Here is a 24,849-nt window from a genome sequence, read left to right as displayed (position 1 = left end):
CTCCCCCCCCCAAGCTGTGCCCAGGTTAATGACCTAGAAAAGCACGTCATCAGGCAAACAATTTGCAGAAGGCAGAGGGAGCCAGGCATTTTCCCTGCAGAGGAAGTGCCCACGAACCCTGCTTGTTCTGACGGCATTTGCATCATTTCTCAAAACTGTGTAATTAAATCCCGTGTAAACAGATGGGCTCATTTGTTTGGTCCTAATAGCGGTGAAATGTGGATATTGTACTGACAATTACGAATATTTATATTTACCAAGAAATATTCTCTTGTTAAAGACTCCTTTGTACTAGAGAGAAATTGTGTTTGTTCTTTATAGAAACAAACAATGCCTTTTTCATCAGCCAGAGGTAGCCACGGATTGCCGGGCATCCCTGGGAAGAAGCCACAGAGCACTGTCCCCATCTGCAGAGTGGGATTGCTTCTTCACACACGCAGCTCCAGAAAAATGTCTGCAAATGAACTAACAAGCCTGGATTCCCACATGCGTGCAGTTTCATGGTTAGGAGCCCAACCCAAGAATCCAAAGTGGGGATGTGGGCAAAGACACACATAGATGATACAGACGGCTGGGTCAATGGATCCTGGAGGGAGGGCAACCATATTTCTCAGTGGTGTAGCCCGTGGTAAGTGGCCCTCAGCCAAGCAAGAAGGGTGAAAGAGCCTAATGAAGTACTGCAGACACACACACACACACACACACACACACTTCTCGGGTAACTTCCAAATCCAGTACCAGGAGGAAGCTGATTTACTCTGTCAGTCTGCGTGCTGAAGTCTGTAACATACTCATCAAACTCACTCACCACCGTGAGCCAGTCTTGCTGAAAGCAATAGAGAGGACAGGAAGACGCATGGCTGAAGAGTGGCTGAGCTCGGCTCACACTTGCCACTGTATCTAACTGTTCAGCCTTCGTTACACTAGCATGCAAATGCTGAGAGACTGTCTAAGAAGATTCGGCATCACTTCCAAGCCCTAATGGTGAAAATAGGGTCAGATTCTTCAAGGCCTTTGATTGATTGGGTCTCATTCTGCTGTGTGCCAGAGCTTAACAGAACCAATAGGCACACATTTGGCCATAATGTCCACGGTCTGGCGGTTGTTCTCAGTGCGCCTGCATCAGGGTCCAGGACCACCATCCTGTCTTCTCCATCCTTTCTTGAATCTTTGCATAGCCATGCTTAACTCCACAAACTACCTGAGCAGTGAAGCTCCCCAGCATTTGCTCCACTCTGTTTGTCCCTGTAAGGTTTGCCCTAACAATGAACTCAGATCTTACTCCACCCCCAGCTAACTAGGACAGCAAGAGAAGCCCAGACCTGGCGAGGGTGGCATCGCCTTTACTAACATGGCAGACAACAATGTCAATTAACTTGTACCCAATGCACTCAAAACATTGTCCCCTTCAATACTGAGTGTGACTAAGACCCAACCTCTCATGGGAGGCCAGATCTCCTACTTTTAGTTTTGGGAATCTGAGCAGATGGATAATCACAGAAGACTCACAACTGGAAAATTACTGGACAGTTACCAAACACACCCAATGAGCAAAAGAAGCTACCAAGAGCAAGAAAGAACGAAGAGCTGAATGTATGGCGTTTACCAAAAAGGCATTCGTGTGTGGGAAAGAATAAAAATTAGAAATTTCGATTTGGCGTAATTTTAATAATTTTCTCGTTTGCTGAACATTAAAGGTGGGATGGAAAGAATCACGTTTTCCAGGTCTGTGTCCTCTGAAGGTGTTAGACCTCACTTAGATCTCAGCACAGCAGGGAGAAGGGACAGGATTCTAGATGCAGGATTAGGGCTGGGTAAGTAAGCTAAATTGGTAGCATGCTTCCTAGCCTGGGTGGGGTCCAGACTTTAGTCTCCTGCACCACATAAACTGGGTGTGATGGGCACACCTACAATTCCAGCACTCAGTTGTAGAGGCAGCAAGATCAGAAGTTCAAGGCTATTCTTGGCTATGTAGCAGGTTCAAGGCCAGCCTGAGCATCCACTCTGACTTCAGAAAAAAAAAAAAAAAAAAGGAGGACTAATTATATCAATATTTACACTTGACCTTCATTGACTGACTTCCTTGTTTTGAGCTTTACTCCTCAGAGAAAGACAGAGGATATGGGTATGGGTGAGGGGCCTGTTTGGTGGGTATTCTTGTTAACTAGGGTGATAGGTTCCACTGCTGAATGTATTCTCTCTACAAAGGTACGTACAGCACTGACATAAATCTGTGTAAGTGTTACTGTACAGTTAGCCTTCCTATCCCTTTGCCCTTTGTATTTGGCTGCCCTTCATTGTCCCCCTCTACTCCGGTCATAGCAATGCTCACAGCATTAACCAGTTAGCCGAGTTCCCAATTGCCTCCTCATACGTGTGCTTCCACATCTGGCTGCAATATGTACATACATATAACAATCTAACGTCCACTTACGGCCACTTATTTATTTTGTGTTTTGCATCCCTCCCTCCTCTTCTCCCAGTCTTGACCCCCCTCCCCATCTCACTGCTTCCTGCCTGTACCCTCCACTCCTCTGTTTCTCCGCAGAAAAGCGCAGGCCTTCTGTGGATGTCAAACAGCTGTGGCATATCAAGTTTCAGTGAGACTAGGCACCTCCTCTTCTATCAAGGCTGGATGAAGCAATACAGTAGGAGCAATGGGTCCCAAAGCAGGGAACACAGTCAGAGACAGCCCCTGCTCCCACCGTTAGGAGCCTCACATGAAGACCACCTTACACAACTGTAACATGTATGCAGAGGGCCCAGGTCAGTCCCGTGCAGGCTCCCTGGTTGTCAGTTCAGTCTCTACAAGCCCCTGCGAGCCCAGGTCAGTTGATTCTGTGTGTGTGTGTGTGTGTGTGTGTGTGTGTGTGTTGTTATTGTTGTTGTTGACACCACTGGGTTGTATACTCTCCCCCCTTTCTGCAGGACTCCCTAATGTTTGTCTGTGGGTTTCTACATCTGTTTCCATCAGTTGCTGGATGAAGACTCTCTGATGACTATTGAGCTAGGCCTCGATCTATGAGTACAATAGAATTTCATTAGAAATCATTTGATTGGCTTTTTTTTTTTTTTTTTTTTTTTTTTTTTGGCAGTTGTGTTTGCTTTTATCCCAAGTGTCTGGGCTATCCAGCCTCTGGATCCTGGCCCTCCAGGCAATTTCATTTACTGTTTTACACACACACACACACACACACACACACACACACACACACCATTTCATTTCTTTCGAGACAGAGTCACATATATCAAAGGCTGGCCTCAAACTTACTACGTAGCACAGAGTGACCTTGAACTTCTGATTTTCCTGCCTTCATGTCCAAGTGCTGACATTACAGATGTACACCACCATTCCCATGTTTTATTGAGCATAGAGGATTGAGGTCTTTGGGCATAGTGAGCAAGTAGCCTACCAAGTGAGCCAAGTGAGCTACATCTCTAATTCCTCCAAATAGGGTCATTTTATACACACTATACATACCTGGCTTATCTCGGGAATGTATGGAACTCTCCCGCTTTAGCTACAAAGCATTGCTTACTAATGATCTACTGTGCATATGCTTTCCTTCCCTCCTCTTTAGTCTTCCACTTTGTCAATTGTGCTGTAATAAGAAAAAAAGATCATTTTTTTTATTGCATTGGACTATATTGCTAAGCCTGGTGTTGCTAGCTCAAAGGCTGATACAGTGTATCGTTCAAAGGAAGATGCTACTAGCCTTTGTTTCTATTGTTACAAGCCAGCGACTTGGGATTCTTTCTACACTGGGAAACTAAGGTGAGGGACTTCAGGTGTCCTTGAAGGTCCTTCACAGTTTGTTCTAAGCTTCCCTGCTTCTGTGGCCAGCACCTACTGGCCTGCAGGCTGCTGTGGTGACGTGGGACCCCTCATTACTGCAGCATCTTGAAGAAGGCTCTGCATCTGGGACCTGCAGCTGGTACCACAGTCCTCAGTGACTCTGGGGTGTGGTCTGGGGAAGGAGGCTTATTTGAATCTGTCTCTGTCCTGACCTGGGGGTTCTAAAGGAGAACTGGATGGTGAGGCTGATCACTAAGATCCAGTCTTCTGCACTATAAGTTGCATTTGACCTTAATAGAAGCCGAGGTAGTCCTGGACACACCCATGGCAGCTTCAGCGTTTGGGCGCTTTCTCTGGGGGTGATTCTAATATTTTAAAAATAGAGGTAAATACTTGATATCTTTTCTGGAAGTTGACAGCTTTTTGTATCATCCAGCGATCTATGCACCTTCTGAGCCAGGTACAGTGATCTGCTGTCTTTACCAGATCTATGAGTCTTCAAGCATACTGTCCATCTAGACAGAATAATAGCAATAGGCAAGGCTCAGGCACACCAGGTAGCCAGCTTCAACTCGTGTGTACACTCCCATTCATCCTCAAGCCCCTGGCAACCCTGGTTAATTCTTGTCTTTATTTAGCAAATGGACAGTGTCTTTCAAGGTCACGGAACTAAGAGCTGGTGCATTCTGTCTGCAGAACTCAGATTCTTAACACAGCACAGCATTGCAAAGGCAACAACAGCAGAAGACACTCAGGCAAAACACTGCGCGGCCTCTTGAATGTCAGCCCTGTCACCTGAAACGCACATGGTGCCCTCACATCCATCATCTGCAGAGGCTGTGAGTGTTGACACACCCATATAAACACCAGCTGAACACAGACACACAACCCAGGCCACATTTCACTTCTTCTGTGTGATATTGGGTAGACGGGAATCCACACAGATTCCCGGTTCCAAGCCCAGCTCTGCCTGCAGACCCTAGGCTTTCCGATGAATCACACACTGCGGGTTCTTCCATGCACCAAAGCCTGACTGTGCTAAGGCTGAGGACATTAGCACAGGTGGAGCTTGCTGTAAAACACCCTTTCCTTTCCCTCCTCTCTTCCTTCTGGGGAGAAGGAGGGCAGCGACTGGGCTTAGTAAAGCTGTCCTCCGGGTGCTCTCGGCCTGCATCCCAGCTGCACAAGAGCCAGCTTCAGTGCTATAAGGCCAGACAGTTTTTTCCACTAGGCTGCCCCAGCCGGGTGGTGGACACGGTTTTCGTAAATAGCTATTTATTTGCTTATCTGCAAGGAAGGAGGGGAGAGGGGCAAGCGATAGAGGACAAAATCAATTACTATTTTTCATCTTTGACAAAGTAATTAAGGCCATAGCGACTGGCTAATTCCGAACCAATGGCTGCGCACTGATGGATGCGGATTTACAGCCTCCTTGGCTTCAGTGCGCACTGGCTCAGATTATCACTCTGAACAGCCGGCAGAGGAGGCAGGGGCGGAGGTCTGTGTGGGGTGGGTGAGAGAGACTTTTCACCCTTCCCATTTCTGCTTTTTAACTAATTTATTAATTTTACGTAATTCTGCACCCCCATCCGTGAGCCTCACAAGCGCGGACACAACTGCACTGCACTCCCGGGCCGGGCCCCTTCTTCGCTGGGAGGGGGAGGGGTCTCTCTTTTGGCTGGCCACTGCCCTTTCAGAGCGACTCCTCTGGTTGCCTGGTCTCTGAACCCTCCCTCTACTCTATCTGCAGCCCCTCCTTTCTGGAATCTTGCGGCTGGAAGCGCGGAGGAGTCTGAGCTTTAGCGGCCCCTGCACGTCACCCGCCTCTGCAGGGCCTGATTAGCCCCAAGCTACCCCAAACGCGCACTTGGCCGGGCGACACGTCAGGTCTGGAGACCGAGCGGGGGCGTCGTCGGGCATCACTCACGCTCAGCGCCGTGGTGGGGGGTGGAGGGTAGGGGGTGGGGGAGAAGTCCCGCACGACTGGGCCACTTCAGTGCAACCTTTCGCCCTGGCCAGGCTCATTCGCACGCCCCCGCCGAGTTGTGTTTGGTGGGGGCTGCTCGAATGCAAATTTGGAGACTGGCCAGAAGCTTCGAAGTCGTGACTCTGTGGTGTCACAGTGGCCCATGGGCCGCAGAGCCAGACGGGAATCTTAACTAGGTACAGTGGTCTCACGATTCCACAGAGGCCAAGGCTGCCCTGCACGTTTATTCGTTCCCTGATCTTGCTCCTTCTTCGGATCCGAAGTCTGTTTATGAAAAAAGAACACAGATTTTTTTTTGGGGGGTGGGGGCTTATTCGGGAATTTTCGTTCCTGCCTGCTTCCAGAGCCTTCTGCCAGAGTATCCCTCGGCCTCTTATTTCTCCTCTGAGAACCTTCCCATTTCTCGGTTGAGTAGGTGGCTGGTGCAGGTGATAGATAGGCTGTGCAGGGGTTAGTAACCTCTTCCGGGGTTCAAAATAGACCTTCTGATCTTAGTTAGCTTTCACAGCCTCAACACTGGGGTAGTTTCTGAAACGCTGTTGGCAAACTTGAATGCGATAATTTCGCGGAAGTCTTAAAGATGGCCCAATAGCAATAAAAGCCTGCCTGGAACCGGAAGGACAGGGCTCCTTGGCTACCTACTCACCCCATTCCTTACCACCCGCACCCCAAAACAGTGCAGCCCCTGAATCCAGGTAGCTGTGCTGGGAGAGCCAGGCTCACAGAAATATCTACCACGTTTGGAGTCTTTGAAGTGTGAGGGAGGAGACCAGGGTTGGCTCAGCAATGCCCCCGGCTCCCACCGCAATCTGCCTCCGCAGCCTGCGCCCTCGGCCGCCTCTGGCTTTGTCCTGGCTCCTCTGGGAGACGACCCAGTCGAGTGCGACGGCGCCGACCCGGAGGCAGTGGGTCCCCCGCTGAGCTCAGCACCACGCTTTCCAAGCTAGCGTTCAGGAGGAGGCCACGGTTGGGCTGTCAAGACAAGACAAGATTGCTGCGAATCTCCCCTTCTAGTCTCCTAATGACATCTTTGCAAAGGGCTTTCCCGGTTTGTGATTGTAGCTGTTGCCTAGTACCCTAGGTAAAGTCCACAGTGCTCCTTTACATAACCTTGGCCACTCAGTCTTCTTATGGTTTCCCAGAGGACCAGATCTGCCCCGGGTTGCTGGTGTTCCTGATTTTGGATAAAACTGCACTTTGCAATCAACCTGGCTTTTAAAGGATTTTTATTTAAAGGACTATGGAGAAAGGATGGGTTTTAAAGTGGCTGGAGGACTAAGTCAGTGTTTTTAATTTTTTTTCTCCAAAAGAGCCTTAAAAAATACCATGAGGAAAAAGCAGCTGTGCTGAAGATTAGCAGAGACAAAAACAGGGATGCAAAACCTAGATTTAATTGTTTAAACGAAAACTAGGGATCCTTCCCAGACTGGCTTTCCAGAAAGGTTGGGATGTGGGGATCTAGACTCCACTCAATGGCTAGCCAAGTGCACCCTCACCGAATGTAAGACCCTAGCCTGAAACAGGCATTGCAGATCTGGCTGGTCGCCTGAGACAGGGCCGCCATTATTCTGGGGAGTGATATTTTGGAATCTGACAGAGATCCAAGGAGGCCTAAAGCGAATTTTGTGGGAGAGGAAAAGGACAGATTTAACCCTCTTCCTCACTAGAGCCCAAGCCGCGTGGTTGGTGGCTCGGCTGCGTTGGTGGATGCGCCTTGTCTTGGAGTCTTGGGTGCAGTGGGACGTGTCTCTCCCATGTTTACCTTAATTAGGAGGCAAACTTTTCTTGTTCCCTCCCACTGGCTTTGGTTTAGTAATCAGACCCGTATGAGTCACGCCAAACACGCAGCCCCCTCCTGCCCGAGTGACAACAGGACCGCATACTCCAGGCTGTTGTCCCTTTAAAATCCGAATCCAAAGGGGCAATGATTTATCAAATGCGTATTATCAGGAAGATGTCAAACGAAGGGCACCTTGCTTCCCACTGACGCAAACCTGGCCCTTCCCAGGGAGATATAGAAAGCGCCTCTTGTTACCGAGCCAAACCTAGTCCAGTCGCGGGTTTTACTCTAACGGTTCAATCTGTGGTCCGCCTCAGACATGGTGAGTGTTTGCTTTTAGTCTCTTAAGAAGAAAGGTGGCTGTGGGGATGAGTATAGGTTCGTTTGGGGTATTTCTTTTTGGAAATATCTGTGCAGTAGGAGACAGGCAGAAAACCATTTTGAAGGCTTAAGTCCTGGTATTCTGTTCACTTTTGGGAGCTTTGCCTGAGGGCAGAAAGAGGTTTCCCTAGTTGGTGGAGCCAAGAACTCAGCCACTCCTGAACCGAATCCCATCCCGGGCACTGTCCCTGGTGCTGAAAGTCAGGATAGCGCTTCCGCAAGTGTCTCTGGCTCTTAAGAGCTGTTGAGAATGCCGGCTGGAGTCCAGGTATTAGGTTTGCTATGCTTAAACTCAGTCTGTGTGTTTGTGAAGCGGGTTAGAGGGGAGACTTTCGGTTGAGGAGAAGGTAACTTGATTCGTTCTATAGCGAATGAATTATTTATACTAACATGGAACTCTGGAAGGTAACATTAGCGTGAAGAAGCCACAGGGAAGGAAAGTCACTGCTGGCAAGTCTTTATGGTCCAAATTCAACAGGGAGAAAGCTAATGAAAATTATTGGCGAGCTTTGGTCCACAGTCAAGATCAGGGAAAAGAAGGACATCATATTCCGGGGAGTGGACAGCAAAATAAAAATACTTGGAAAGATCTGTATGCATGTCTAGGGTGTGAAATCAAGTGTAGAGTGTGTAAGGCTCAAAGCCAGTTGCTACTCTGTGTGCTTTCTGCTTTATTGCTTCGGTAGTAGGCTGTTTGGTGTTGGTAATGTTTCGATAAAAACCCTTTATCCTTGACTTTGCTACCTGGGTGACCAAGGTAGGTTTGGAGTACTGCGGTTTGAATTTACCCATGTGGCTTCCAGTCCTGGTCTAGGCCAGAGCATCGGTTTTGTGATAGCAGCTTGTCTATGAGAAAAAGGGGGGGGGGAGGCAATGTGCATTGTTGAATGACAAAGGAAATGGGGCGGAAAATTAAAGAATCTTTCCACAATGGTGAAGGGGATGTGGTACTCACAGCCTTGATTTGAAATCCACAGAGGACAGGGAGCTCCTGTCTGTAGGGTTATTTCTACTGCCTGCCTCTTTTTCCCTTCCAAAACCACTCACGTTTCTTCTTTAGTTCATCCTCCAAGGGGCGGGGTGGGGGGATATTAGCATCTTCATGTCCCAGGCTTTCAGAAGGCACTGGCGAGTTGAAAAACACCGATCCCATTTGCTCCACTGTGCATTTTGTGTCTGGACCTGGAATGTGTGCATCGGTGTACGCAGATGCCTAATGTTGTGTTTCTGATGCTGCTGTGACCTTTTTTTGTTTTGCACGAACTTGACGCTGTGTTTGCAGGATTGCAGTGCTCCCACGGAAATGAATAAGCAACCAGCCAACAGCCTGGAGGCAGCAGTGCCGGGCCATCGAGATAGCCCGCGTGCACCCAGGACGAGCCCTGAGCAGGACCTGCCAGCCGCCACCGCCGCCTCGGCTACTGCCACGCCACCACGTGTGCCCAGGTCAGCTTCCACGGGCGCCCAAACTTTCCAGTCCGCGGAGGCGAGAACCTGCGAGGCCCAGCAGCCCGGAGTGGGGTTTTGTAAACTCAGCAGCCCCCTGGCTCAAGCGACCTCCGGGACCCTCCGGGACTTAAGCGAAGGGCACGGCACACAGGCCAACCCCCCTTCTGCGGCCGCTGGGGCCAGCAACGCGCTGCATTGCAAGATCCCAGCTCTGCGCGGCCCGGAGGAGGACGTGAATGTGAGTGTGGGCAAGGGCACGCTGGAGCACAACAATACTCCAGCCGTAGGCTGGGTGAACATGAGCCAGAGCACAGTAGTGTTGGGTACGGATGGCATCGCGTCAGTGCTTCCAGGCAGCGTGGCCACCACTGCCATACCGGTAAGCGGGTCACAAGCGGCTGTGCTGCTCTCCAGCCGCGCGAAGGGAGCTGGGTCCCGGCGGGTGCACGTATGCTGATGGGGAAACGGGTTGGCAATGCCAGGTGATGGATGCTGGAGGAAGCTTTGGGGCTTCGGAAGCTCGCACTGCTGGGAGCGGGGGATTCATGTCGTCAGTTAAGGTTTCGTGTACGTGTGCAGTGACAGTGCCAGCAAGGTTCGGACTTGCCCTTCCCAGCCTCAGAGATAGAACCAGTGCAGATCTGTTAAATAAAAGCAAATAGACTCTGCATCTTGCCACAGACGCGAGTCCCTATCCTATCAATGTCTGGGTCTTTTCGTGTCTTCAAAAATAAAAACTCCCAGAGAAAAGCCTGGGGTGGTATGGGAGGTGGATGGAGCTTATTCTGAGGGCTTTCCTGGTGAGCCAAACGTACTACGTGTGAACTCATTTAATCAGAGACTGCTGACGTTTATTAAGCATCAGGGTCTCTTAACCTAGGTCCTTCCAAATGTCAGTATCTAATTTAAAAATTTCCCCCTAACACAGACCCTCTGAATTGCATAAGATTCAGTCTGGGACCTTTCTATTTGGATCTCTCCCATATTTACCCCTAACCAGAAAAAAAGCCTACAGGGTGAACTCCAATCTCCGGACCAGTGATAAAGGCAATCTTCCCTCTTCATTTTCGTTTGTTTCCATTCCATCCCAGTGATTTCTCTTCCCTCTTCTTCTTTCCCTCATGCTGGTTCAGGGATTCCAGCTGTCCCTCTAGCTCCCCTTCAACCTTGGACTCATGGGCTAGGCATGTGGCCAGAGCTCAGGCTGACAGTGGGCCGGATTGCCACCTACCACCACGTGCAGAGCTCTCTATCCCTATTCACCTGCAGCCCATCCCCCAGAACTTGCATAGTAGCAGCTCAGCCATCAAGCCGTCAGGGTAACTAGAAATAACCTTACCTGCACACATTTCTTTGCGTTGGGCATTTCTTTCTAGAACACTGTTCTGCATATCCTAGGTGCTTCTAACAGCACGTACCCATCAGTTGAATAGGAAACGTGTTCCACACACCTACCCCCCTTTACCTCCGCACTGCGACAAAAAAGAGCTGTGCTGGAGGGTGGGGCTGGGGGTGGAGACGCTGTGTGTGGGCGGAACAGCACTGAACTTTAAAAGCGCCAGGGAAGCCTAAGAGTCCCAATGCTTCAGCCCCTTCTGACACTCGTTCAGCCCTTCCTCTCCCTCGTAGGCTGCCTTCTCTTTTGACCATTGTTGCTTTATCTTCCTTGACCCATAGAACCTTGTGACCCACTCCAAGCTGTCACTTGCTAGGTGAAGAATGACAGGGGGGGGATGGGGGGAGGTCACCCCAGTGTCTGGGTGTCAGGAACACTATCAGAGTTCATGCAGGGTGCCATCCCCTCTCATTTGGCCTAGGCTTTCTAGAATCAGGTACGTGTGAGCCTGGAGACATGAGCCCCGAGATTCACGGACGATTTAACTTGGCAGATACCTCAGGGAGGCCCGCATTGTCTTGGTGTGGACCGGGGCAGAGCCCCAGCCACTTGGAGGGAGTTGTCTTTGCTTAGTAGTCAGATCCAGCTCAGAAGTCATGGTTTTGGCTGGCCTGTCTTTTACCACATCAGTCTACTCTATTCACTCTCATGTTTCAACCCCAATTCTCTGCCCTGCCCATCCCCCTTGCTCCAGGTTTGAAGGCTGCACCTTTTAAAATTAGCTGATTAGACAACTTTTGCCTGTATGTAAGCTTTGGCAGAGAAAGAGAGGCAGGGGCTATGGCTGGCTTTAAGCATTAAAATTCTTATTTCTGGCACACATTTTGAAAGAAAAAAAAAAGAGGTTGAGGAGGGGTGTGGGGTGAGGGTTTTTTTAAAAATTGGTTAGGAACCTGCTTGCTGGGAACTCCAGGCATGATATTGGGGGTCTGCTTGCGGAAATGAACTCCTGGTGAGAGGGTGGGTCTGAAGGAACAGATGTGCTTGCTAACAGAAGCAGGGTTTGGGGAAGGCTGCTTGCTGGTATACCCTGACTGTAGGATTTGGGGAAAGGGATCAGAAGTCTTATTGAAGTGGATCTTTAGAATAAAATGTGGGGGCTGCTTGCTAAAAGACTCAGTGCGGGGGTGAGGGGTGAGGGCTCTGCTCGTACATGCATCCTTTCTTCAGATTTGGGGTCTTGCTTGCTGATGCATCCTCTTGGAAATTGGGGGTCTGCTTGCCGGGGAAGGACCCTCGGCTGTGGGGGAGGGCGGAATGGGGCCTGCTGAGGACCTGCTTGGGTCTGTTATCGACAATGTGCTTTTCCGCCCTCAGGAGGACGAGCAAGGGGATGAGAATAAGGCCCGAGGGAACTGGTCCAGCAAACTGGACTTCATCCTGTCCATGGTGGGGTACGCAGTGGGGCTGGGCAATGTTTGGAGGTTTCCCTACCTGGCCTTCCAGAACGGGGGAGGTATGGCTTTTCAGCTCTTTCCGCCTGCGGAGGGGGCGGGCACTGGAGGGTTGGGGGGATGCATCGGAAGACTTTAGGTGAAGGTTGGGAGGGAAGCTCGGGACAGCCTGGTCTTCCGCAGGCCAGACTGCAGGAGCGAACGCGTTGGATTTCAGCGTGGAGATGGGCTCAGCTGAGGAATAGGCCACATTAGGGAGTCCTCTACTGGTTCAGACTGGAGACTGGGGTCTGCAGCCAGGTGTACAGGGATGTTTGAACTGTAGTTAGATGCCGGTCAGTCTGGAAGCGGGTGTACTGTTTGCAGGAAATGCACTTCAGAGCCAGACGCCCTGCTGTCCCGGGGGTCGAATTGTGTCCGGCTCAAGGTTGTAAATGGGAAATCCGAACCTCCTCCTGCGAAGAACCGCGAAAGAACAACTGTGGCAGAATGCGGGGTGCAAGCTAGCACTGGGGGCTTGGGGTGTACCTAATCAGAGGTTTCTCACCCCAAAACCCTTCCTGAGAAGAGGCAGGAGGTGTTTTGATTTTAGTTCAATCATTTAGCAAAGATGAATCTTCTTCCGCGTGTTCGCGCTGTGCGAACCACCCTGCCTCTGAAAGAAGAGTTGGGGCGCCAAGTAGACTGCGTTAGAGCTCATTGGATCCCGGGTGTACCCACTAGGAGGGGACTCAATACAGTCAGGGTCGAGGCCAGGGGCTGACTGCTCGCTCCAGGACAGCTGACCCTTCAGGAATTCAACCTCTGCAAAGGTGCAAGGAACACGCCCCTCGCCTAATCCTCTGGCCCGGGTTCAGGTCCGCTCCAGAAGGTATTTGGTGTCCAGAGTGGGACCCGTGCGCAGGGCACAGTTCCGATGTAAACTAGAAGATACCCTCCTCCACGCCCCGCACCTTCAGTCCGGAACACGACACTTGACAAGTACTAATGCGGCCTGCGGAGTATTGGCAATCAGGGGTGCTCTGGAAACCGAGAGGGCATACGAACCCCAGCTGGGGTTTCATTATTTTCCCCCCAGCAGGGCGTCCCTAGTGAGGGCGGGAGGGGGAGGAGGGGAGGAGGTGCTGGTCCTAGGGCTGCAGGAACCCGGAAGGGGGGTTGGGGTGTGTGTGTGTGTGTGTGTGTGTGTGTGTGTGTGTGTGTGTGTGTGTGTGTGTGTGTGGCGGGGAGGGGGGGCATGAGGCAAGGAGAGAGATCCAGCAGAGCGCTTTTGCCCGCACAAATGCCCGCCCTTGATTCACTCAGCCCTGAGGGCCCTTAGGGGCCTGCAGAGAAAAGTCCGGCTTTGTACGCAGTGCGGCTCAGGCGCCCTCCAGTAAGAATGGGTAGCGAGGCTCTACCTCCTCGGGACAGGAAGGGTCTCACAATAAAGGACTTTTATGTTATTTTTAAAAATCTCTATACAGAGAAAGTAGAAGGGGGTGGGTGGGGGGAGCCCAAGCCTACAGCCGGGTAGTTCCTGGCAGCTTCTGGAGGCTCCAGGAGGAGACGCCCTTCTGCTGGACCAACCCGGAAGAAATCAAGGGAGACGGAAGGAAAGTAGGTAGTTCTCTCATCTGAGCCCAGGCTTCTGGACTCTGTTATCGCCACTCCCCAAATTGACTTTGATTCCTGTGAGGGTGTCCCTGGCAATCCCCCCCCCCCCCCAAGCCTGAGAATCCCTGCAGAGAAAGAACTCTCCAGAATCCAGCAAGGCAGCAGAGGCCCTGCAGCTCCCTCTGGGCCTTTTGAGGGACAGAGTTAATAGGAGAAACACTTCTGGGGGCGCACAGTCTAGAGACGACAGCCACATAAATATTGTGAAGAGAAGGTCGCTTGGGGCCAGGGACCGTGGGAAAACTTCTCCCCAGAAGGAGGGCTGAGGAGTGAGTTCTGGGCAGAGAAGGAAATTGAGAAGTGTGTGAAGGTGATGTCCCCGCAGTGTTGATGTAGGCAAACACTTGGCTGAGAGGCCCTGCAGCTGCCCCCAGGCCAAGCTCTGGTGGGGTGAAGGTGTGTGGTTCCCTTGGATTACTGTACAGGAGGCTTCTGAAATCCAGCTTAGCCCAGCACAGGTCCTTAGAGGGCCTAGGTGTTGATGGGAACCCACCAAGTCTGCCTCCAGTGAAAGGCGTGGATTTATGGAACCATGGAAGGGCTTAATTTGGGGGTCAGGGGTGGGAAATGAAGCATTGTAAAGAACAAAAGACCGTTGTTAGCACACAACTTCCTGTCTGGTAGGAAACTGAAGGGGGAATTGTATTCCGCAGATGTTTTTATGACTTTTTGAAGAAGGCCCTAAACTGCCCTGTGGGTGCCTTCTGCTGAGCTGGGACACCCAAAGCTTCTCAGTTTATTCTAAGGAGCCCAGTCCCAGCCCAGAGGGTGAAGTTGGGCCAGAGTCCTGCCTTCCTTCCTGACTCTTCCTTCCCCGTCTTTCCAAGGTGCTTTCCTCATCCCTTACCTGATGATGCTAGCACTGGCTGGCTTGCCTATCTTCTTCCTAGAGGTATCACTGGGCCAGTTTGCTAGCCAGGGGCCTGTGTCTGTGTGGAAGGCCATCCCAGCTCTACAGGGTGAGTGCACTTCTCTCTTGGACTCCGGGCCCTGCCCTCCCGGCCACCTTCCAGACTTAGGGAAGGAGACCTGTTCTTTCCTTCCTCCCCTTAACCATCTCTGCCATTGTGGGGTCCCTGGCAGATTGTGTGCGTTTCCCTGGTAGACAGAATCCACTCCAATGCCTGTGCATCCCACCCATGTGGGGCATCTGTGTGTGTGTGTGTGTGTGTGTGTGTGTCTTGCATGGGGTCTGGGATGATGTCAACACAGGCACTCTACCTTTGCAGGCTGTGGCATTGCGATGCTCATCATCTCCGTCCTCATAGCCATATACTACAACGTGATCATTTGCTACACACTCTTCTACCTGTTTGCCTCCTTTGTATCTGTGCTGCCCTGGGGCTCCTGCAACAACCCATGGAACACACCAGAGTGCAAAGACAAAACCAAACTTTTACTGGGTAAGTCTGGACGCGCCTTAGCTGTACGTGTTTTTATGCAATGCAGTCAGTCATTCAGCAGATACTCTGTGAGCACTTAATGTGCAGGTAAGGCCCTCTACTAGGTTGTGGGGCACAGAGATGAATTCAAACATCCAAACACACTGAACTCTAATATTTGAAAAGCTCATGGCTAGGGACTGGGAGAGTGAAAAGTCTTGTTTGCTCCTGAGAGCTGCTGTGTTTGCTAAATGTGCAGGTTAACTTGGGATGCTTCTTGGGATGCTGGTTTTACCAGAGTGGGTTAAGCCAGGAAATTTGCAGGACCTTGCTTTATTTCATAGAGTGTTTGTTAGTCTAGCTGTGTGACCTGGAAGGCAGTTAGGAAGCCTTCTTCCTTTTTTTTTTTGCCAAGGTCTTTCTTGGCAGACTTCTGAAAACAATGCCCCAAGTTTTTAGGCTCCAGGGACCCCACACATGATCCCTGAGGTCTAGGTACAGACTGTGCTAGAAATGTAAAGAGTATGAGGGCCTGGGAGAGGGCTGCCTGCTGAGGGAAGAAAGGAAAAGTGCTGGGTGTGTGGAATCCATGGGTGGAAAGGGAAATACGCAGGCCAGGAGACTCAGGAAATGGAAATAATTACTGTATTCTGTATGCTACCTCCTTATGCTGACCAGAGAGAAGACTGGGGGGGGGGGGCAGTGAGTGACAGCTGTGAAAGTGTTACAATCCATGGTGGTGATGGGCAGGGTCAGGCACCTTGGTAAACTATGGACATTTTAACGTTCATAACGTGGTTTTCCGTGTGAGGTGGGTTCTCACTGAGGCCAGTGCATATGATCTCTGTGATTTGTTGCTAACACCCACCCAAACAGTTCTTCCCCCGACAGTGTCCACCTTGGACATTATTTGCCCCTGTGGGTGTGTTGACAGTGTAAAAATGAGTTCTTCCCTCCTGTATTAGTTACTTTCTGTTGCTATGATAGAACACCATGGCCAAAGGTAAGTTTTGAAAGAATGAGTTTTATCGTGGCTTAATAAGGGTCAGGATAAACAGATAGGCCGAATAGATGTTTATTCAGGGAGAAATAACTTACAACCTAGACAGATGAACACCAGCAGTTCCACAGGATGCTCTGCTGTCTTCTCCTTGTCCTGCTATCAAGAAAGCGCTCCAGGGCTCCTCCTCAGACCTAGTTCCCCAGGTCACTTCCACCCCTGTCTCCACCCCCCAATGGGCGTGGTCAGTGCCAAGAATGTGGACAAAGTGAGTATCTCACTACAGAGTTTATTTTGCCTTCTGGTCCCATTGTGAGGGAAGGTAAAGGAGCAATCAGCAGGCATGGTTGAAGGAGCAGGAAAACTCAGAGATTGCATCAGGAAATAGAGAACAAACTCGAAATAGGGTGTCTTAGTTCGTGTTCTAATACTGTGAAGAGACACTGCGGCCATGGTGATGCTTACAAAAGAAAGCATTTAATTGGGGGCCTCTTATAGTTTCAGAGGCTTGGTCCATTGTCATCAGGGTGAGGAGCGTAGCTGCATGTAGGCAGCCATGGTGTTGGAGAAGCAGCTGAGACTTCTATATTCAGATCCTCAGGTGTGCAGAGTTTGGATTGAAGGAAAGCATCTCTATTGCTCCTCTCTTGGTCTTATTAAGAACTTCTCCAGGTGAAGGCTGCATGTGTTACTTGCACATATGCGTAGAAGCACTGTAGTGTAAACTGTCCATGGACACGGGATGATAACTTGAGACCGTAGCAGGCAACAGAGAGAGACTGGGCCTGGTGTGGGCTTTGGAAACCTCCAAACCCATCACAGTGACACGCATTCTCCAACAAGAAAGCCACACCTTCTAATCCTTCTTAAGTAGGGCCACGCCCTGCTGACTAAGCATTTAAGTACTTGAGCCCATAGGGACCATTCTTATTCAAACCGACATGGGGCAAGGCTATAAACTCTCAAGTCTGCTCCCAGCATCTTGGGCTTTCTCCAGCAAGGCCACACCTGCTAAACCTCCCCAAACAGCACCACCTCTGGGGACCAAGTGTCAATGGGGGGGGGGCATCTCTCGCTGACATCACCACACCTCCTATAAGATATTGTTCCATATCTAAGGACACAGTTTATTACTGTAGTGCTTCTATACACACATGCTTGTAACACAGGCCACTTCCAGCCTCCACCTGGAGAAGTTCTGAATAAGACCATCAGAGAGGAAGGGTAGAGAGGCTTCCCTTCGATTCCAAATGCACCGCACATGGAAATGCTCGGGAGAGGGGCGTGGGGGGCTTGCACAGGTTTCCCAGTACAGGACTCCACTCTGAGTGGGTGACTAAGTGTCCCTCAGGGTCTGTGGGACTAGAGTCCTCATCTCTACTGTCTTCCTCCCTCCCTCCCTCCCTCTCTCCCTCCCTCCCTTCTTCCCTGTCTTCCTCCCTCCCTCCTTCCCTCCCTTCTTTCCTCCCTCCCTCCTTCCCTGTCTTCCTCCCTTCCTTCCTCCCTCCCTCCTTCCCTCCCTCCCTCCCTTCCTCCCTCCCTCCTTCCCTCCCTTCTTCCCTCCCTCCCTCTCTCCCTCCCTCCCTCCTTCCCTCCCTTCTTCCCTCCCTCCCTCTCTCCCTTTCTCCCTCCCTCCCTCCTTCCCTGTCTTCCTCCCTCCCTTCCTCCCTCCCTTCCTCCCTCTCTCCCTCCCTTCCTTTTTTTTTTTTTAACTCTTTACTCTTTGGGGGCTCTGCCCCCTCCTCAGGTCCATGAAGTAGGTGACCAAGAACTGCATTGAACCCCAGTCTTTTGTGTCTACTTAGCATGAAAACGGCTGCCTGAGTTGTAAGCGCTCTCTATTGGCTCTGTTGTATGGCCAGTCTTTCTTAAGGAAGCCTTCTGTTTTGTTTTGTTTCTTTTAGCTCCCTTAGGCCCTATGTGGAAATTCAGGCCTCATGTTGGAATGCCAAATGCAAAAATGTAGTGGTTTTTGTTTGTTTTGTTTTGTTTTCCTCTTTACCCCACCACCCAACTCCCAAAAATAAATACATGGAGACTTATTCTTACTTATGGCTTGTTTCTAGCCACCTTTTTCTGACTTAAATTATTCCTTTCTCCTTAACTCCATTTTACATCTGGGCCTTTCCCTTTCTTTATTCTGCAAATCTTTCCTTTCTCCATCTTACTCTGAGGCTGGCTGTATGGCTGGCGCCTGGTGTCTCCTCCTCCTTTTCCCAGATTCCCCCTCCTGGTTGTTCTCTCTGCCTGGCAGCCCCACCTATTTCTCTCTCCTGCCTAGCTATTGGCCATTCAGCCCTTTATGTGACCAATCAGCTGTTTTAGACAGGCAAAGTAACACAGCTTTACGGAGTTACACAAAAATACAATATAAAAGAATGTAGCACATCTGTGCATCATTAAATGTTCCACAGCATAGACTCATATTCCACAGCACCTCTAGATAGTGTTCTCAGGGTGGGACAGTGGCGCCCGGGTCTGGAAGTTGCATATCAGAATCACCTGGGAACAGCATGATCACTTAAGGAACAATACTGATAAATTAAAAACCAGACTGTGGTAATCTGTCTAGGGTCCGCCTTTCAAAAATCCCTCAGATCTGGGCTCAGGATGCACCTCAGTTGATTAGTGTTTGCCTAGCACGCCTGACGCCCTGGCTTGATCCACAGCATGGCATAAATTTGGTGTGGTAAATCAGCACATGTCTATGACCATCTCAGCACCCTGGAGGTGGGGCAGGAGAGATGGAAGTTCAAAACCATCCTTGACTGCATAGCAAGTTTTGGGCCGGAGTGAGGTCCAGTCTCAAAAAAGAAACGATATGTTTTTTTGCTCAGGTCCAAGCCACGATAGGAAGCGCCGGGCTGGAAGTTGCTTATTTCCTTTTTTTTTTTTTTTTTTTTTTTTTTTTTTATGTTTTGAACTGAAGAAGCCAGACACGTGGTCTGCCATCGAGTAACACCCTCCCTGGCCCAGAATAGCAGTTTTGGAATGGAGTGGCCCACCTTCTTTGCCCTATGCAGCAGTTACCACTTATAATCTGCGACCTTGGAGAGACCCACTTTGTAGCTCTTCCCAGAATCACAATCAGCTGCCAGAATGTTTTCTTGGAAACAACAGCCAGGTTTAGAGTAAGCGCACTTTCCAGGAGCCACAGTCTGCAGTGGAGGGACCTCATGCCATAACCCATCCCAGAGCCTTGCCCATTCTTGCCAGACTATGGCTGGAAGGGAAGTCCCATTCTACGAGAGAGTGCTGGCAGGATTCCGGCTCTAAGGATACTTCCTAGAGCTTGCCTGAGGGACAGCATGGTCACAGGGACCAGTGTCCTGTACCTGTCCCCCAAGTGAGAGCCATTCAGAAACACACTTCTACCAATAAGGTCCACTGTTATCCGTTGAATTGCCAACGTTAATATGGACAACAAGTCTACACAGGCACTCCTTCATCGTTTCCACTTTGCAGGGGAAAAACCTCTGCAAAGCTCTGAATTAGGTGTCTGATCCAGTTGGGACTGGAGTCCTAATGTGCATGCCTTTCAATGCCATGGGTTCTTCTCAGTGCTGAAAGCTTTCCAGTCAGCGAGGCTGGTTCATGAGTGGCATCTCCATCCTTCCCGAATAGAGCCGTATGAGTTACAGATGACAGGCAACATGCTCATTTTTTTTTTCTAGGTAGCTAAGTGGATTTTCAAACTTAAACTGTAAGTTGCAAGGTAGACCCAGGTCTGGGCTTTGGACCCTGAGACCCCAGAAATCTGCCTGTCCAGGTGTTTAAAGAATTGTTGGTCCTTATGTTCCATCAAGTCCTAGACAAGTAACATCATCCCAGGTGATTCCTAAGAGATGCTTATGGCTGATATTCTGTGAGATATAAGGAAATTACTTATGTGCACAGTAGTTAAGGGAATGACTCTGCATGTGGGCATCTGTGTAAAGAGAAAAATCCAAGGCCAGTAAGTTCTGCACAAAATGACTAATTGCAACCACAGGCGCAGTATTGGAAAGCAGTAGGAACTTAGAATGTGACAAAGTCCACATAATTAGTGCATTCATTTATAGTTCAAATAAATGATGGGCTCATCCAAAGGATGAGGCATTCTATCTGTAATCATTAAAAATAATTATTCAGAATAAAACATGGGGGAAATCCTTACCCACATCATGTTAAAAGTAAGATTATGCTCATAGTGGGATTTTATCTTTTATTAGCAATACCTACATGGATGGAAAGCTTAAGAATGTTAATGACTTGGGGCCATTCTTTGCTGCTCTATTTTCTGTCATAGACATACACTTATTGTGTAATTTATACGGGCATCATTATTCATTTTAAAGTTACCTAGGCATGATAGGCCGGGCACATGGTGATGCCCCAAGAAGACAGGCATGACCAAGGCCTGGTTTGGTTTCATGGCTCTCTTCAAGTGTATCTTGAAGTGAACTTGGGAGGCAGAGGGATGGAGGCCTGGCATGACCAGGCATCTCCTCACCAGCTACACACAGAGCCAGAGCTCAGAGCACAAACAATGGACATATTTCACTCTCCTTATTCCCAGGAGCAGCATTGTTAGCCAGTGTTCATTTATTTTGTCAAAGTACCCATCTCCCCTCTCTACACCCCCAACCCTCTCAGCCTCCGCATCACCTGCACGTGGGTGGAGTCTACACCTGGGGTCAGGCTCTCCTTGGTAGGGGTCTTTCCTGCTGTGGTTTTGAGGTGACTTAGAAGAGGTGACAGTAGCCATAGGTGGCTTTAGAGCTCTTCTGCTTGGCCCAGCTACTGGGAGTTGAGACAATAGCTTTTCCCATGCCATCCCCAGGATGGACTCACAAGCCAGGCTTCTTTGCGAGATGGGCCTGGATCCCCATCAGTGTTTCCCAAATGACCTGACAGCACACTCCCTCTGCCCCATAACCACCTCCTTTTCCCCAGCCTGGCATTCTCCCAGGAGAGGTGATGAGTGAATGAATGGCTTGACATTGCCACCTTCACACACAATGGGCGGAGGTTTGTCCCATGCGTGGTGCGGTCTGATTGCTTAAGTCACCATGCAGATGCTAAGTCCTGTGCCCACTCCAGCCTCAGACCAGCCCTGGGTCCACCTTCAGATTGAAGTAGATTATGCCCAGTCTTTTAATCTACTTCCCCCTTCCTTCCTGTTTTTATTAAAATAAGGCCTCATTCTTAGTGCAGGCAGCAATCCTCCTGTCTCAGCTTCCTGTGTCACTAGGCTAGTATTGTCTAAGGTGCAGCTTGTAGGACAGGCTACTGCTTAGGCTGGCAGCCTTCTGAGGATCTGCAGTGGAGAACAATGTGTCCCTGCCCTGCGGAATGAATCCAGCCACTGTTCTGTGCAAACAGGGCCTTAGCTGGGTCAGCTCAAATGGGAACAGTATAAACACCATTTCTATTTCTGGAATGGCTTAATTTTCATTAGAACTTTAATTAAATGATCCCTTTTCTCCCCGGTCTTCCCTGTGCTTTCATTTATTAATAATTGCCCGAGTAAAGAGAATCCCATTCCTACAGCTTTCCAATTTAGCTGATCATTATCACCGTTCTTTGTTCGGGGTTGCTCGGCCGAGGCACTCTGATGAGATGGCCTGTCACTTCTCTGGCAGACCGAAAGGGCGGAGTGCCGGAAAGCACGTTCCTGCCGCCCAGTGGTGAGAAGGGACGTTGCAGGAGGCCTAGGTTGCGGATGGCTCTGCAGCACTGGGCGGGAATGGGGAACCTGACCTTGGGAGGCTGTCCTGGTGGTGGGTGATCCTCAAGACATCTGCCGCTGCACTCTAGGGAGTCTTTACAAGGGCAATTTTGGAAGCAAGCAGGCCCCCCCAACCTCCCCCCCCCCCCCCCGCGCTCTTAGAGGATAGGATCCGGATGGAATTTTAAGTGCCTGGTTCAGCTTGCTGCTGGGGAAGAAGACAACCGATAGTTGTCAGTCTGGAATCCTCCTGAAGTTATTTATTTATTTATTTTAGTAAATTATTATTAAAGAGGAGACTATTGAGAAGGCAGTAGCTAGGGGACATCTATAAACAGGTTCTCAGCCTGAGATTTAGCAGAGCTAGTTTTGCTTTTGCATCCGGGCAGGGAACAGGCTACTGGCATTTGGCGAGCAGAAGCCAGTGGTTCTTATCACACAGGACAGCTTCCTCTCAGCAAAGAATTATGTAACCTGGGAAGTAATAGTACTTCACAGAGTACTTCATAGTCTGAGGAGCAATCAGTAGGGAAGGTGTCTATGATTGTCATTTGAACCTTGCTTGGTTGAGATGAGGTTGACCTCACACCCCTGGTGGACATCCTGTCTCAGCCTGCCAAATGCTGGGCCTATAGTTATGCACCACCACACGTGGTTTTTTTTTTACCGTGGTGCTGGGGGCTGAACCCAGGGCGTTGTGCTGCTAGGCAAGTGCTCGCTCAGCCAGCTGGGCACCATCACCTTCAGGTCAGGTCTGAATCTTTGCTGAGTAGTCTGAGCTACCCGGGGAAGGGGAGGTGCAGCAGGAAATCCAGGCAGGCCAGAGTGATCACAGGAAGTGATACTGAGCACTGTCCACTCCATGGACAGGTACGATGACGGAGATTGAGTTACTGCTAGGATTTATTGAGGATGAGCTTTCAAACTCCTTCTCACTTAACTCAGTCCTGGAAATAGCCCTGCGACGGAGACCCAGCCCGTCCCCCAGCAGTTGCTTCTAGGCCTGGTGGAAGCCTGAGCCTCTACTGCTGCCCATGTGGTTGCGCTCACACAGGGGATGGCTTGGGAACACACTGCATCTTCACCCCATGCATTTTGTCATGGTGTCTGGAACAATTTTAACACATTCTCCACAGTCTCACCTTCTGCTTCTGAGCCAGAACTATCTGGAAAAGGTCAACATGGATCCCTGGGAACAGTGTGTCTCCTGCTCCCGTAACCTCCCATCCTGGACTCTCTAGGTACCTGAATTCATGAGCCCTGCTGTTACTTCAGAGTGGGGTAAAGCAGAGTGAGGGTTCCGAATTGTGAGTGCCCTGTCCTTCCCGGCAGGGTGACCTTGGCAAGCGGCTGCAGCTCTGGGTGCCAGCTGACTGCAGGACGCTGAGGGGGTGATACAAGGGTGAGGGCCATGGGTGTGGAGTATCTCAGACAGCTCTGAGACACAGCCATCGCAGTGCCGCTGTGCTGCTATTTTCTACTTGATAAAACTGTCTTTTGGGACTCCCCATGGGCTCTTTATTTTAAATACCTGTCCGTTTGTATTCCTGTGTTCCATTTTGTGGTGCTGGGAATGGAGCATGGGCCTTAGGCATGCTAGGCTGGTGCTTTACCGAAGAGCTAATCCCCAGCTGTGGGTCTATTTATGATGCTGTTAGAAACATATTGGGAGATGGTCAGGGGGATGCCAGCTTCTTCCTGTTGAGGCTGACGGTACAGGGATCTATGCTCACTGGATCTATGGAAGGCTTCTTGAGCTGAGTCCAGCATGCTTTCCGGCATGCTCACACCGGAGTGCTTTCTGTTCCCTCCTTATCCCATCCTTCTCAGTCTCCGTGCTATCGACATTTTGGATGAGACATTTCTCTCTTTGTGGGAGAACTGACTTGCGCATTTTTGGTCTCCATGCACTTGCTGTCAATAGTGTCCCCCTTCTCAGATGCAAAAGTTAAAAATGTGTCTGGATGTCACCCCATGTCCCACAGTGATCAGATTCACCGAGACAGTCCCTTAGGTCCTATGGAAGGCTCTTTAGCACATAGTGTGGTCGCTACGTCTGCAGTCTCATGTGAGGGTGGGAAGACGCGACTCGGGTTCTCAGCGCACCTACTGCGTGCTGTGTCAAAATGGGGCTTAGGCATTGCAATTTAGTCCAGGGTTCCCCAGAGCTTGCTGTGAAGCTGAGCATGACCTTGAATGTCTGATCCTTTGGCATCTACCTGCCTAGTGTTGGGATTGTAGAGGTGAGCTGTGGCAGCGCCTGGTTTTATATGGCGTTGGGATTTAAACCCAATACCCTTGACCCTGCCTCTGTCTGACGTTGCTACAGGCTAGTACTTCTACTGTACTCAGATCAAGCACTTGCTAGCAAGCCTTCAATAGCAATAGCACTTAAGGAGCTATGTACACGCCTTTAATCCCAGCACTCGGGAGGCAGAAACAAGATGTCTGAGATTTGCCTGGTCTACATAGCGTGTTTCAGGACAGCCAGGGCTACTAGGAAAAAAAAAAAAACCCAAGACAATAACAAAAAAAAAAAAAAAAAAAAAAAAAAAAAAGGAGCCATGTCCTGCACGTTCACCCCCGCTGAAGCTGATTTACACAATTCATGTGTCTTCTGCAGTGTCTGGGTTTGCGTTTTGAACTCTTATTATCCACAGGACTTCAGTAGAGTTACTGGCCCTTTAAAAGATCACTTCTTTACTTAAAAAATTAGTTAATTACTTAATGTTTTGGGGACAGGGTCTTTCTTACTGTCTTGCTCTGGATGGTCTGGGACTCACCATGTAGACAGACTAGCCTAGAACTCTCTCAGAGAGATCCTCATGCCTTTGCTAGGATTGAAATCCCACCTACCCATTGTAAAGACTCCAGCGCTATGGAAATGTGGGTTTTAGTTATTAGTACAAGGTATTGCA

General features: G+C 49.9%; 1 protein-coding gene across 1 annotated transcript in view; it reads left to right on the top strand.

Annotated features, from left to right (window-relative positions):
• Positions 1–9,232: 9,232 nt before the first annotated feature.
• Positions 9,233–24,849, top strand: part of Slc6a5 (solute carrier family 6 member 5) — a 47,453-nt gene continuing 31,836 nt past the window's right edge. The window contains exons 1-4 of the mRNA XM_051174129.1: positions 9,233–9,772; positions 12,107–12,245; positions 14,667–14,798; positions 15,069–15,242. Of these exons, the coding sequence (XP_051030086.1) occupies positions 9,248–9,772; positions 12,107–12,245; positions 14,667–14,798; positions 15,069–15,242 (970 nt within the window). The 5' untranslated portion in view covers positions 9,233–9,247. The remainder of the gene's footprint in view (positions 9,773–12,106; positions 12,246–14,666; positions 14,799–15,068; positions 15,243–24,849) is intronic.

Source organism: Phodopus roborovskii, unplaced genomic scaffold (assembly GCF_943737965.1).
Source record: "Phodopus roborovskii unplaced genomic scaffold, PHOROB, whole genome shotgun sequence".
NCBI lineage: Eukaryota > Metazoa > Chordata > Mammalia > Rodentia > Cricetidae > Phodopus > Phodopus roborovskii.
Note: the sequence above shows the minus strand (reverse complement) of the source record. Positions and strands in the feature narration are given on the sequence as shown.